The sequence below is a fragment of the Triturus cristatus genome, chromosome 5_2, assembly GCF_964204655.1.
Source record: "Triturus cristatus chromosome 5_2, aTriCri1.1, whole genome shotgun sequence".
Taxonomy (NCBI): domain Eukaryota; kingdom Metazoa; phylum Chordata; class Amphibia; order Caudata; family Salamandridae; genus Triturus; species Triturus cristatus.
In genome coordinates, this window is record NC_140588.1 from 882,871,191 (window position 1) to 882,883,937 (window position 12,747).

At 42.5% G+C, this 12,747-nt stretch overlaps 1 protein-coding gene across 6 annotated transcripts in view; it reads left to right on the top strand.

The window, feature by feature from the left end:
* The window catches only part of MTMR1 (myotubularin related protein 1), a 533,995-nt gene that overhangs the window by 152,557 nt on the left and 368,691 nt on the right, over positions 1-12,747 (top strand). For all 6 annotated transcript variants that reach the window (XM_085608016.1, XM_085608018.1, XM_085608021.1 and 3 more), the window contains one exon: positions 7,575-7,682. In XM_085608016.1, coding sequence (XP_085464142.1) covers positions 7,575-7,682 — 108 coding nt within the window. The remainder of the gene's footprint in view (positions 1-7,574; positions 7,683-12,747) is intronic.

The window sequence follows — 12,747 nt, forward strand, 5'->3', positions numbered from 1 at the left end:
CCTTCTGGTCGACTTTAAGTTCTGGTGCCCCAGCCAGGATAACAAACTAGTGGGCATGCTTCTGGTGGTAGATTTAACGTTGGGAGGGAAACTGTGTCAGCTGACCTTAGTACGCTCGTTGATTGTTGACTGATCTGATTCATGTCAGCTGTGCTTAGAGGGTTTGGGTAGTTCCTGGATGGCACATTAGAAACTTGCCCTGGCACTTCCTCTTGTTGAACCTTCCCCTTAAAATTTGTGGGCTTGGTCTGCGGCAATGTGTGAGTCTCACGTGCTAGAATCTGCGTGACTTGGGCTTGGTTCACCTCTGAGTTATTGAATTGTCCCTCATTCGCAGGGACACAACTGATGCCACTTGCACTAGGGATAGAGACTGTTTCTGGAACTGACCTAAATACCCTTTCCCTGCTTTTTATTTCATTAATTATCTTGTCCAGTCTACTGGTAAGTGGTCTAATCTGATTAACTATAAAAGTTTCTAATTGAGATTGGAAGTCTGCCATTATTTGAGATAACCATAATGGTGGGATTGAGTATTGTTTAGGCTCATCATCCCTCCCTGGCCCTTTGTTGGTTATCGTTTTTGGGGGGGCATTGCGGCTTTTTGATTTGATGGGCCTACCTTTCGCTGGGCCGGCTTTACGTTTCCTACCTGTCTCTGGTGGTAAACTCCTGATATGGGCCCCACTATCCCTCTCCACAGACCGCTGAGCACAAGGGAGATCCGAAGCGTTCATTTCTGGAGGTGGGGGAGGGGAAGAATCCAGATTATCACTCACTGTTATTTGGGCCGAGGTTGGTGTGTTTATTAGTGGTGTAAGGGATAAGCCTCTCTCCGTGCGTTCAATCTCGCTAGAAACCGCCCCTATAGCTTTTTGCAGCATTCGGTCAATTGCCGTTGGATGAATCTGCTTTGGCAATAGACCCTCTACCGTAAGGGGCAGATCTGGCTGGGTAGGTTGCCTCAACCTAGATTTGGTTGAGCGTGTTCTAACTGTACCTGCCATACCTCTGCTATCCTTTGGTGAAACTGCCAGGTGACCAAATCAACTTGACACCCACAACTTACTTCACCCTACCCCTTGCCTACACCAACCATTAAAACCTTCTATGCCCCAAGGAGTCACCAGCTCCTTTACTTAATATCTTTAACCCCTTCAAGACAATCCCACAGTACTAGAAAGGACAAATGGGCCCTCGGGGGCTTAATGCGTCCGTAATGTCAATCCAGCCACCTTGCCTCTGGAGTACACTGCCACCGTGTTGACCCCAGTAAACAGAAAACAGTATTGAGTCTCCAAACAGGGGTAATTCCAACTGAGACTGTTCTGCCGCCACAGTACTTACAGTTCTCAGCTTACAGCTGCGCGATGATCGTGCTTTGATTGTCAGTCTTCCTCGTCACGAGAACGATGTGAGGGGGGTGGCCCAGCCCTGCCTCTTCCTGGCGATGACGTGCAAGGACGGGCCCGCCCTTGGCCCGGGCTTCGCACGGGCGCTGCCCGCGCGCGTCCCGCGCTGCGGGAGGCGTGCAGCGAAGAAATAGGCAGGTGACGCCTGCCACTGTCGTCACCTGCTGCGCCGCTCCGGGGGACCTGGGAGATGAAGTATTGCGCCAAGCCGTTGCCCTCACGGCGGACCTGGAGGTCTGATTGCAGGTAAGTTCCCCTAGCTGGTAGCTGCCGTTGCCCTCACGGTGTCGGGAGGAATGTCAGGCTCGCGCCTCCTTGATCTGCGTCCCCTTGATATAACGAATTCATATCGTGTTATTCACATTTTGCTTCTGCCCACTTCACATAGTATGGGGCAGTGGGTCAGCCTACTTAAACCACAGGTTGATTTCACTTTGAGTTTCTCCATTTTGCTCTATCACAGGGAGCACATCATCACACAAACTAGCCCCCTTCAGTGCCAGTGTTTTTATTTCTACTTTAGGATTACTTTGTGTTTAGAACCTGGTATTTTCTTTTGTAAGATATTTTATTGTGTTTTTCATTGCGAACAGCACATGTAACAAGACAAATCGTTGTGGTACATAGTGGGAGTGAAACAATATATTGGAAAGAAACAATATTATAAACATGAATACAAACAAAATCACACTTAGTTGTCAGCTAATGTTTTGGTGGGAGGGATTGGGTGAAAATTAGTGAAGGAGACAGGAGCATGTTGCCGTCATATAAACACTGTTGGGGGGGGTAAACTAGAACTGGGGAAGGGAGGGAAAATGTGCAAGGGTTGGCTCTGGCAACTAGGTAGTTGCAAGGAAGTGTTGCGGAATTTGCTGTTAGGAGCAAGGTTTAAACATGATCAGACGGGCTCATGTGGGTCAAGTGATTGGGTAGGAGGGAGCCGAGGTAGGAGGGAGTATTTTTCCTAGGCTTTTGTTCAAGTGCAAGTCCGGATGTAGGAAATGTGGGTATTCATTGGTCCAAGAAATTTAATTAGTGTTGCAACATCTGGGGGATCTATCATGTCACGGTTATATGCTTAGAGCCTGATGCGATAGCAGGACACTTCTGATGTGATCACTGGGCCCATTCAATCTATATCCGAACCCATATCCTGCCAATGCTGTTGTAAATTCCTTTTGGAGTGCTTTGCTTTTCTTGCTTTTGCTATTTCAAAGCATACCAGATCGTGTCCATTTTAACCTGTTCTGTATTAAGTTAACACAAGGAGATGATGGACAGATTACTGAAACTTTTCAGACACTCACCCCCAGTCACAGATGTGGGTTGAATCCATCATCGTTCTTTAGCTCACTTTGCCACCTCAGTTCGGACTCAGCCATATGCAAATCAGTCTTGACCCTGTGCCTCGTGGGAACAGTCCAGCCCGAACTGCCAAGCCAGGTCTTCCCTGAACAAGAAACAAGCACCCTGGGTCCGGTTTCGGGGTATTAAGTTATCCTCTTTTTCCTTTTTTCTTTTTCCTTCTGTTCTACTTTCTTTTTCTCCTTTCCTTCTTTCTTTTTGTCTTTAGCTTCATTCCTCCTTACTTACTTTCTTTCCTTCTTTCTTGTTTAATTTCCTTCTTTCCTGCCTTCTTTCTTTGTTGTCTTATATTTTTCAGTTTTTTTCTTTCCTTCTTTCTCTCCTTCTTTCTTTCCTTGTTTCTCTCCTTTTCCTTTTTTCTTTCCTTGTTGTATTCCTTTTTTTCTCAGAGGCACAAGGCTTGCAGCCAATTCCAGACATATTGACTTTTTCAAATCTGTGTAGGCCAAGAGCTTTTATATTTTTCTAAAATGATGTGCTAGGAGCTAAGAAAAACAGTGGTATTGGCCCTAGTCCTATCACGCCTAGATTAGTGCAATGCACTATTCATACACATTGACAAGGCGCAGAAGGCTAAATTGCAGTCTATACAAAATGCCGCTGCTCGGATATTCTTTAATAACCCAAAAGGCCACTCTACCTCTGCTGCTATTAAGTCGTTGAATTGGCTCCCAATAGAGCAGCAAATGGAATTCAAATCCCTATGCCTGGTTCACAAGACACTATATGGCGGAGGGGCAGCTGACCTCCGTAAATCTTTCCACTAGTATATCCCTACGAGAAGCTTCAGATCCTCAAACACTGGTCGCATCTTTACCACCAAAGTCTGCAGTGCAAGATGGGGAGGTAGGAGTCTATCGCACTGTGCAGTCAGGCTATGGAACCAACTGGCTACTACTGTGAGACTTCAACCAAACAGGCATATGTTCAGGAAACTGCTAAAAACGTGGCTGTTCCCCGCGGTATAAAACAGCCAGTACAGTTGTTTGCAGTCCTTCTCTTTTCTCACTCATTAGCGCCAAGACGCCTCGGCATTCGAGCGCTTTATAAACTCTATCCGATCCTATCCATACCATAGTTACTATTAGGGGTTTATAGCCAGACCTCATCCATTAGTCTGTGGTTGGTGTCATTTAAATTTTTCTTCTACTCACGCTAGAATGCATTAGGTGCAATGCATCAACCCACTTCAGCCATTGGTTGACTTTACTATGAGTTACAGTATGCCTTCAGTGCCAGGGTGTCCTATGGTAATGTTTGTTTTATTGAGACCAAAAAAACGTTGTTGCCTGTGTAAAAAGATAACTTAGGACCCGGCGTGTTCCCAAATAATAAGGTTTTGCAAAAGCCATGACAAAACAAAATCAGAATTGCCAGAAGGCTGACCACCAATGCCAGTTCTATTGGCTTTACCAGTGCTTGTTTCTGTTTTGCTGTGACTGTTAAGATTAGCAACAAACATTGGCAAAGCCAAAAGGTCAGCTATTGACATATTGGCTGTGCAGTTCTCGCTGTATATCGTAATTCATTTCTGAAGTGGATTATGCATATCCCCCTTCACTGCCTCCCAATAGTTAATGCAGATTGTTTATCTGATTGAATTCAGAATACATCCTGTTCCCTACTGTATATTTCGGTAAAAACAAAAAAAGTAATGGGTGTCGGAAAATAGGAAAAACATCCTGACTTCAGCAATTTGCATTTTGAAGGGTGGCATCCCTAAGTAGCTCACCTGTTATGCAGTGTTTTCTTAGAAAAAACATATTATAACGTAAATCGATATACTTGGCTAAAAATAGGTGTTGTAAATGTAATGTGGAAGTTCAAACTTATAAAACAAGTGTTGATGAAATCTCAGCTTCCCGTCAACAGCATTCCACTGCATTTCGACAAACTCATACATGCATGCACTTCCAAATTGCACTCCCACTAAATTCTTGAATTCTGTGTTAGTCATTTATTTTCCGTAGCTTGTAACCTCTTGAAGGTAATCTAATAACGTATTTACCTGCGCTCCTGTCATTTAGTACATTTTAAGAAAATGTTTATTGCTTTTTTTATGCATCAACTAATGACAAACAATGAGGCATACATACAGAAGATTCCCAAGCTTGTATACTTATTGACTGTTGTGTGATGTTACAACGCATTCTGTTGCAACGCATGCCTTTACCATGTATGCGTTTGGAGAATGCCATAACCACGCATAACCTTTACCAAGAATATACCTTTACCACGCATACCTTTACAACAAATTTAGTTGTAACAGATCCGTGGTTAAGGGTATTTATGGAAACAGCCGCGTTGTAGTTACTGTTTCCCCTTATTGACATCTCTGGGAGACATGATTAGACAATTGTGTGAACGGAGAAAAAATAATGTTAATGGGATTTGTAAAGCGCACAAATACCCGGGGGTATCTTGGCGCTGAGAACACAGTAAGCCCGATCAAGCGTCTAATTCTGGCATAGCCAGGTTTTTAGTCCTTTCCTGAAGATTGTGAGGGAGCTAGTGCTTCTGAGCTCACTCGGAAGAGTGTTCCAGAGTTTAGAGGTGCCATATTGAAAGCTGCGGCCACCCCAGTGAGATGTTCGGATTCTGGGTACTGTCAAGAGTCTGGCCCCTGTAGAACGGAGTTGTCTGGTTGGTTCATACAAGACAAAAAGGTTTTGAAGAAAGGAAGGACCTGTGTGATTCAGTGCTTTATAAGCCAGACACAGGGCCTTAAATCTGATGCGTTGTAGTACAGGGAGCCAGTGCAGGCCGCAAATCTCTTTGGATACAGATTTGTGCCTAGGAATGTTGACCAGTAACCGTGCTGCTGAATTTTGAACGAGGTTTGAACGATCTGAAGCTTTTTTAAACACTGCTTCTGTATGTTCAAATTGAGCCCATTGCAGTGATCCAGTTTAGACTAGATTAGCAATGTTACCAAAGTTTTCCTAGTGTCCGGGGGGATATAAGGAAATATCTTCCTTATTTTCTTAATAAGAAAGTGGTAGGTGGAGATAATTGCATTTTTCTGAAAGTGATTGTTTGCTGTCAAACCACACTCCCAAGTTCTTGGCCTTAGTCGCTGTTTCTGGTGATTCTCCCATCTTTGCCGGCCACCACAGATTGCCCCAGTTTGGCTGCATGTTATCAACAATTAGGACCTCCGTTTTTTTCAGAATTGAGTTTAGGACAATGTCCATCTAATAATTGTGCTCATGCAGTTCTGAAATTGTTGGGTAGGAGGGGCCTGTTTTCTATCTGGGTGTCATCGGCATAAGACGTCAGACTAAACCCAAAGTCCCGGATCAGGGGAGCCAGTTCGGAGATGTAGACATTGAAAAGAGACGGGCTCAAGGAGGAGCCCTGTGGTACACCACACTGGAGGGTATAAGGCTCTGAATGATACCCATCTACTGATACTGTTAATCTCCTGTCCTTGAGAAAGGAGGACAGTAGGGCTAATGCCGTACCCCTGACCCCCAGATGCTCCAGCCGCTGTTGCAGGAGCGAGTGATCAACAGTATTGAAAGCGGCTGACAGACCGAGGAGCACAAGGGCGGCTGTGCCTCCTCCATCCATCACCGCTCTGATCTCCCCTGTGGCTTTAATGAGTGCCGTTTCCGTACTGTGCTCTTGGCGGAATTCAAACTGGGAGTGATCGAGCAGGTTATTTTCGCGAATAAATTGGGCTAATTGAGTATTCATAATTTTTTCAATTATTTTGGCTGGCAGCGGCAACCGGGCTATAGGTCGATAGTTGTGCGTATAAGTCACATCCAGGGAGGATTTTTTTTAGCAGCGGAAGGATGGAGGTATGTTTCCATCTGGAAGGAACATCGCCAGAGTCAAACATAGAGTTGAAGATTTCTGTGAGCTCAGGGCTCATCAATTCTGCCATTTCTTTCAGAAATGCCGGCGGGCATCAGTCGGAGAGGGATTCCGACTTTGCTTCTCTTATATATTTTTCAGATATAAATTCTGAATTGATAGCAATTAGTTACTGTTAAGGAGGTACTTTGTATTCCTCGGGAGACAAAACATTTTGCCAAAATAATATAGCGCCAGGGAACCTAGTCAAGTCAATGTAGATTATTCCAGTATCACCCTATCTTTGTACATTTTCGGAGGCAAATCCTGTTAGAGCATATCAATGTATTTACCATCATACACCAATCTATGTTTCTAGGCCAGGAGGAAAAATTGGGAAATGTCTTGCTGCCCCACAGTTTGCAATGTTTTATCTTGCCATCAATTCTCTGATTTTGTAGAAGTTTCATGTATTTCAATAGCATAGGTCACCCCATATGCCAGCAGCATTTCTCTTGCAATTAAATCTGTGAGGGTATTTAAACCTGCAAAAAAGTGAACTTTGATCTTAATCCATCTACCTGTATCACAGGGCATTGCCATATGTTGTTGAGGAGCGCACCTTGTTCTCCACAGACATTGAAAACACGTAGTATCGGTAATCCTATCAGATTTCACAATGTGTGTGCAAGAACAGGCAATTCCGTGAAAGATTTCCAACTCCACTAGATTGAATTGTTTATTTCAATATGGCATGTGTCAATTACATCTGAAGGCTTGGGAATTCATAAACGCAAATTTGTTGCACAAGCTTTCATTCCTTCTGGACACAACACATTTCCTATCTGCAAGAAGTAAATCATGTGCTATTTACGAACTTTATCCAAACTGCCCACGTCTCTTAGGATATCACGGTAAATTTTACAGTGTTCTTGTTTTTTCTCACTTTTTAAGCTGTAAGATATTATGTTAATATAATTGTGTTTAATTTATTAGGACCCAAATTTTATTCTTGATGTTCCACTTGGAGTGATCAGCAGAGTCGAAAAAATTGGAGTCCAGAGTCATGGAGATAACTCCTGTGGCATCGAAATTGTATGCAAGGTATAGTTCACAATCACACAACTTCTGTATTTTTAACTATTACTTAGCTAAATTGTTGACAATTTAACAAAAGATTTTTAGCTGTAAAAAGTTATGTTAACTAATGTGAAGCATTTGTATAGGCCACATTTGTCCTTAGCATGGGCTTGTCACACTGTGGGCTGCCTTTAATGTATCTCACACTGATGTGGGGATTTCTCGCAGGGTCACGTAATGATGCATTTAGGTTATTTCATTTTGTCCAACCCTAAGACTGTGGCAAGTCCTTTGTGTAACCTGGACATATTGCATTGAGTTCCATAACAAAAAGATTACGAATGGTCATATTAGATGCACAACCACTTGGGCTAATAAATGTGGGAATTAACAGTTTGCAGCTGTGGAAAAGATGTGCATAGTTTTTAATTGAGAGGGTAACGTTTTGAGGCCGTTTTTCAATTCCAAGCAATTCTAGGTATTCATTATACATCACAGAAAAAGTACTAGAATTTTCCTTTCCAAATTTACATTTGTGGGTTGTCAAGCAGGGCAATAATGTTTAAGGATCAAGAAGAAATACAAGTCTGGAAATCAGTTGAAGTAAGAGTTATAGATGAAAGCACGTTGCCAAGTTTAATGTTGTATGGTAAATCCAGGGATTAAATTATTTGATCATATTTTGTGAAGCGAGCAGTCTAAAGACAAGGAAGTGATCCACAAATACATTCAGATCACCCAAGTGCTTCTGCCTTTAAAGGTTTTGCTTTTCTTACATTTGCTCTTAGTAAAGTGGCTCTAAGAATCATCCCAATCCTGCTCCAATTTAGGAAAGAATTGAAGACACACCACTTTAAAGAACACTACATAACAATGTTTTAACAATCCAATAACCAGCTACTCATCCTTTTACTAATTGTCTGTATGATTCCTATGACTGTGTAAAGGGCTCTGCTACCTTTTCAGCTAGTTTCATGCTTGCAAATATCACATGCATAGATATATACTACCAGACTAGAGTTCATACATGAGATTCTCTAGACATCTGGAATGAGTCTATCAAAGACACTGCGTCATTCCACAGATGTTTGAGATACTGTGAAGAAGATGAACATTCTCCTCTGATTGGCCCAAAGAGAAAACCTCCACTAGATGGCACTCACTGAAAATAATAGAACAAAAGTGAAGGAGCCCTATTGAAGAATATACTGGTCCTATGGGAAAAAAACATTACAGACAAACCTGAAAAGAAGCTATTGAAACTTTACAGTTATAGAACAGGTTTGACTCTTGGTGCTTGTATGTATAAACTAAATGAAGGTGTGCTGTAGCAGCATCTCATAATTACAGAAAGGGAATCCTTTGAAAACCCAAATCCTGTAATAGAATTAAGCACTATTTAAAATGCAGAGGATTGGAGACCGATTACGAAATCACATTTGTGATTTAAGAATCAAGTTTGTACAAAATGGGTTGTATAATATTTCATATTGGTTCATATTCTGTATTTAAGATGACTCCAAACCAAAGCAAGTAAGACATAATCTATCTATATGTAATTGGGATAGAGCAGTGCTTCCCAAACGTTTTAGGACCACTACCTAATTTTAGAATAACAATGTTTTGCGACCCACCTAGCTTTAATGGACATGAGGAGGAGTGATTGTTTATTGTAATAGTAGCCATGCTTCCAAAATGCTGTGTAAAAATAGCATACTCTACATTTTTATGTGTTCCTCTCTAACAACAATTGTTTGTAAATGTCACGACCTTGACCATGCCAAGATGTTGATCTGCCCATAAAAGTGGCAAGTGGTGAACTGCACTGGAGCCGGAACGCTTTTCAGAGTGGGTTGCTGGTCTGTGGCATGTGTTCACTAAAATCACAAGGTTTCTGAAAAAAATATGGTGTTTATACCGGTGATTTTAGCCAATTTGAAAAACTCCTATGGCAGAGTACAGAGTACGGGGTAAGGCCTCATATGTGTGTGTATGTACATATATATATATATATATATATATATATATATATATATATATATGTGTGTGTGTATATATGCACAGTCCCCTCCTAATCTGGAATCGTAGTGGTATGTAAGAATGTTTAGCCTCCGAAATACGGTCGCTAAACATTCGCATTTTATCACCTACTTCAAGTAGGTGGTACCTATTAGCAAATGGGAATCCCTTTCTCTTTGTGAATGTTTGTAAAAATGTTTTTTAAGAGCAGGCAGTGGTCTCACAAACCACTTAAAAAAAATGAAAAGAAAACCTTTCATTTTCTGTTTTTAAACGCAACCCGTTTTCTTATAAGGAAATGGGCTGCATTTTTGTATTTATTATTATTGCTTGTATTTAAAAGCAGTCACAGACATGGCGGTCTGCTGACCCCAGCAGGCCACCTTCCCTGTGATTTTAGCGATTCCTAATGGTTCGCAAATTGCGACATACCTCAATAATATTCATGAGGTAGGTAGATTTGTGACCCACTAGGAATCGCCAAATGAAACTCTTGAGTTTCATAGTGTATAATTAGCGATTATCTAATTGTGATTCACAGAAAAGTGCAATTAGGTAATTGCTATTCCCAATATTGATACGTTTGGCCCATAGTTCAGCACCGTTGCCTAAAATGGTGCTAGAACAATTTTCAGAGCCGGGCTGCTGATATCAGTGTTACATCACTGAAGTCATAGGGATTGTGAAACATACTAGCTTCATACAAAGAGTATCAAATGTACTGACCAGGAGAGTGGTATGGGTGTAGTATGTAGCTGGTGGTGCATTTTGGAGCAAATATATTGCTGAAGCATTGTGCTGTAGCACAGTGTCATTTACAGACTGCACACTTTGGCCATTAGAAACAGAGTTCCCTTTAAGAAAACTCTTTGTAGTCATAGAACAAAAAATAAACACCAACCCCTAAGTTAAAAGAATAGGCAGTAATTTGTCAGAAGACATAGCCATACATTTGACCTCTGTCTTTGAAGCACAGCATATGTGATAAGATAAATACAAAAGTTAAAGGCTCTTTATTTATGGCTCTTTCACAACCCACCAGAAATCAGTTGGCAACTCACCAGTAGGTGGCGATCCACAGTTTTAGAAATTATTGCATAGGGTATGACAATCTGCATGAAGTAAGCATTTGCAAATTTGCCTCCCTACATATTTTCAGATATGTAAATATTTCTTGAACCGAAGTGAATCCATATTTGACACTGCATAGGGTGTTGATCCATTTTGTTCCATAATTCTTGATGTCTTTTTTTTTATTTCCACCTCGATTGAATAGTAAGTACTGGATCCTCACCAGTCTAACAAATCACCGACTAGCGTGTATTTCAAAGGTGCGTTGCAGTGGGGTAGATGGCATCCTTTTTGATTAGTGCCTTGATAAGTTCCACCCAACTCTATTTCATGGGTTCTTTTTTTCTGGCCTCTGTGTAAACTTTTTCCACCACGCAGTAATTCATATAGACAAAATAATTTTTGTTTGGTTCATAAATTCTCTGATGATGTATTTCCTAATGCCATCTGCATTGTAAAATGTAGTGCATTTGTCCTTAACATATTTGCAGCAATGTACAAGAAACACATTAGTAGAAACCATTAAACAGCAATAGCTGGCTCCATAAAACACCCAGAGTAGTGAAGTGTGTCACTGCTGCTTAGCTTAGGATGTGATGTGATGTCCCTGCTTCACAAAACGTGTGATCAGCGTTTAATTAGGTAAAACCGTTGCTAAATCAAGGTCTATTTTTGCAATATCCCACTGTTAAGTATAGTATAAACATGATTCTTTTTCATACTATTCTTTGCAATAAAGCGTATGGTAGACCAAGGGAGAATTTGGTTTACCAGGGACATTATTCCAGATGTGCTACTTATTGGTCACAATTTGCAATTAATATTTTTGCAAACCTCCGTAAAGAACTTTTTTTTTTTGATAACCAACTTTATTGATTTTTGTAAGAGACATTCGTGAAAAGACAAGAGACCAACAAGAAGTTCAGATCTCTGCGCATATGAGAAACAGTGTCCTTGCGGCATTATAAATGACCTTGATGAACAATAGGAAGCAGCATAGCACCCACCACATCTCGCAAGTGACGAAAGAGAGCATTAGTCTTCTATCACCCCCACCCATTTACCCCACACCTTGCGATATTTCTTCGGACATCCCCTGGCCTCGTACAGGGGCCACTCCTGCGCCGCGCACCTGTCCACCCCCCTGTGCCACAGTGACTTTGCGGGGGCAGTCACGTACAGCCAGTTCTCTTGGCCACCATCATGGCTGTATTCAGAAAAAGTTTGTTGGCTCTAGAGCCGTCCAGCCCTTCAGTGATTCCCAGGAGTACATTCGTTGGGTTCAGAGGCACTTCCCAGCCTAGAACCTCATTAAGTTCCCCTATCACCGATTCCCAGAAGCGTGTGATCACAGAGCAAAGCCATACCATATGGAAGAAATCGGCCTGTGGGTGGTTACAGCGTGGACAGGATGCCCCGGGGCAGAGCCCAGTGCAGTGGAGGTGCTGCAGTTTGAGATAAGCGGTGTGTAAGTAGTATATTTGGACCACGGGAAGCCGCGCTGAGTCTGTGATTGTTCTGGGGGCCATTAGCTCATCCCTCCAATCTTCATCATCTAAGGACCCAAGCCATGCCTCCCATCTGTCTCTGAGCCGTGATAGCGTATTGGGGGTATTGTTCGTGAGGGAGCGGTAGATACGAGAAATCCCCCTTTTCCCCAGGTTGACAGTCATAACCTGGGCTTCAGGTGGGCTGTGGGCACGTCCCAGTGGGTATAAACGTACCCACTGGGACGTGCAAGTGGAGAGCGTGGCGCAGTTGCAGGTAGCAGAAAAACTGTGAGGGATGCAGGGAGTACAGGTGCTGAAGGTCCTGAAAGGTATGTATATTGTCCTTCTTCCAGACGTCCCCCAGCTGTGAGATCCCAATTAGGTCCCACGCTTAAAGCAAGAGAGGCCGGCGACCTCTCGGATCTGGGTGCCCTGCCAAAGAGGGATGTATTGAGTCAATTTACCCGACCAGTGGGTGTGGCGCAGAGAGGCCCGCCAAGCCAGGAGTA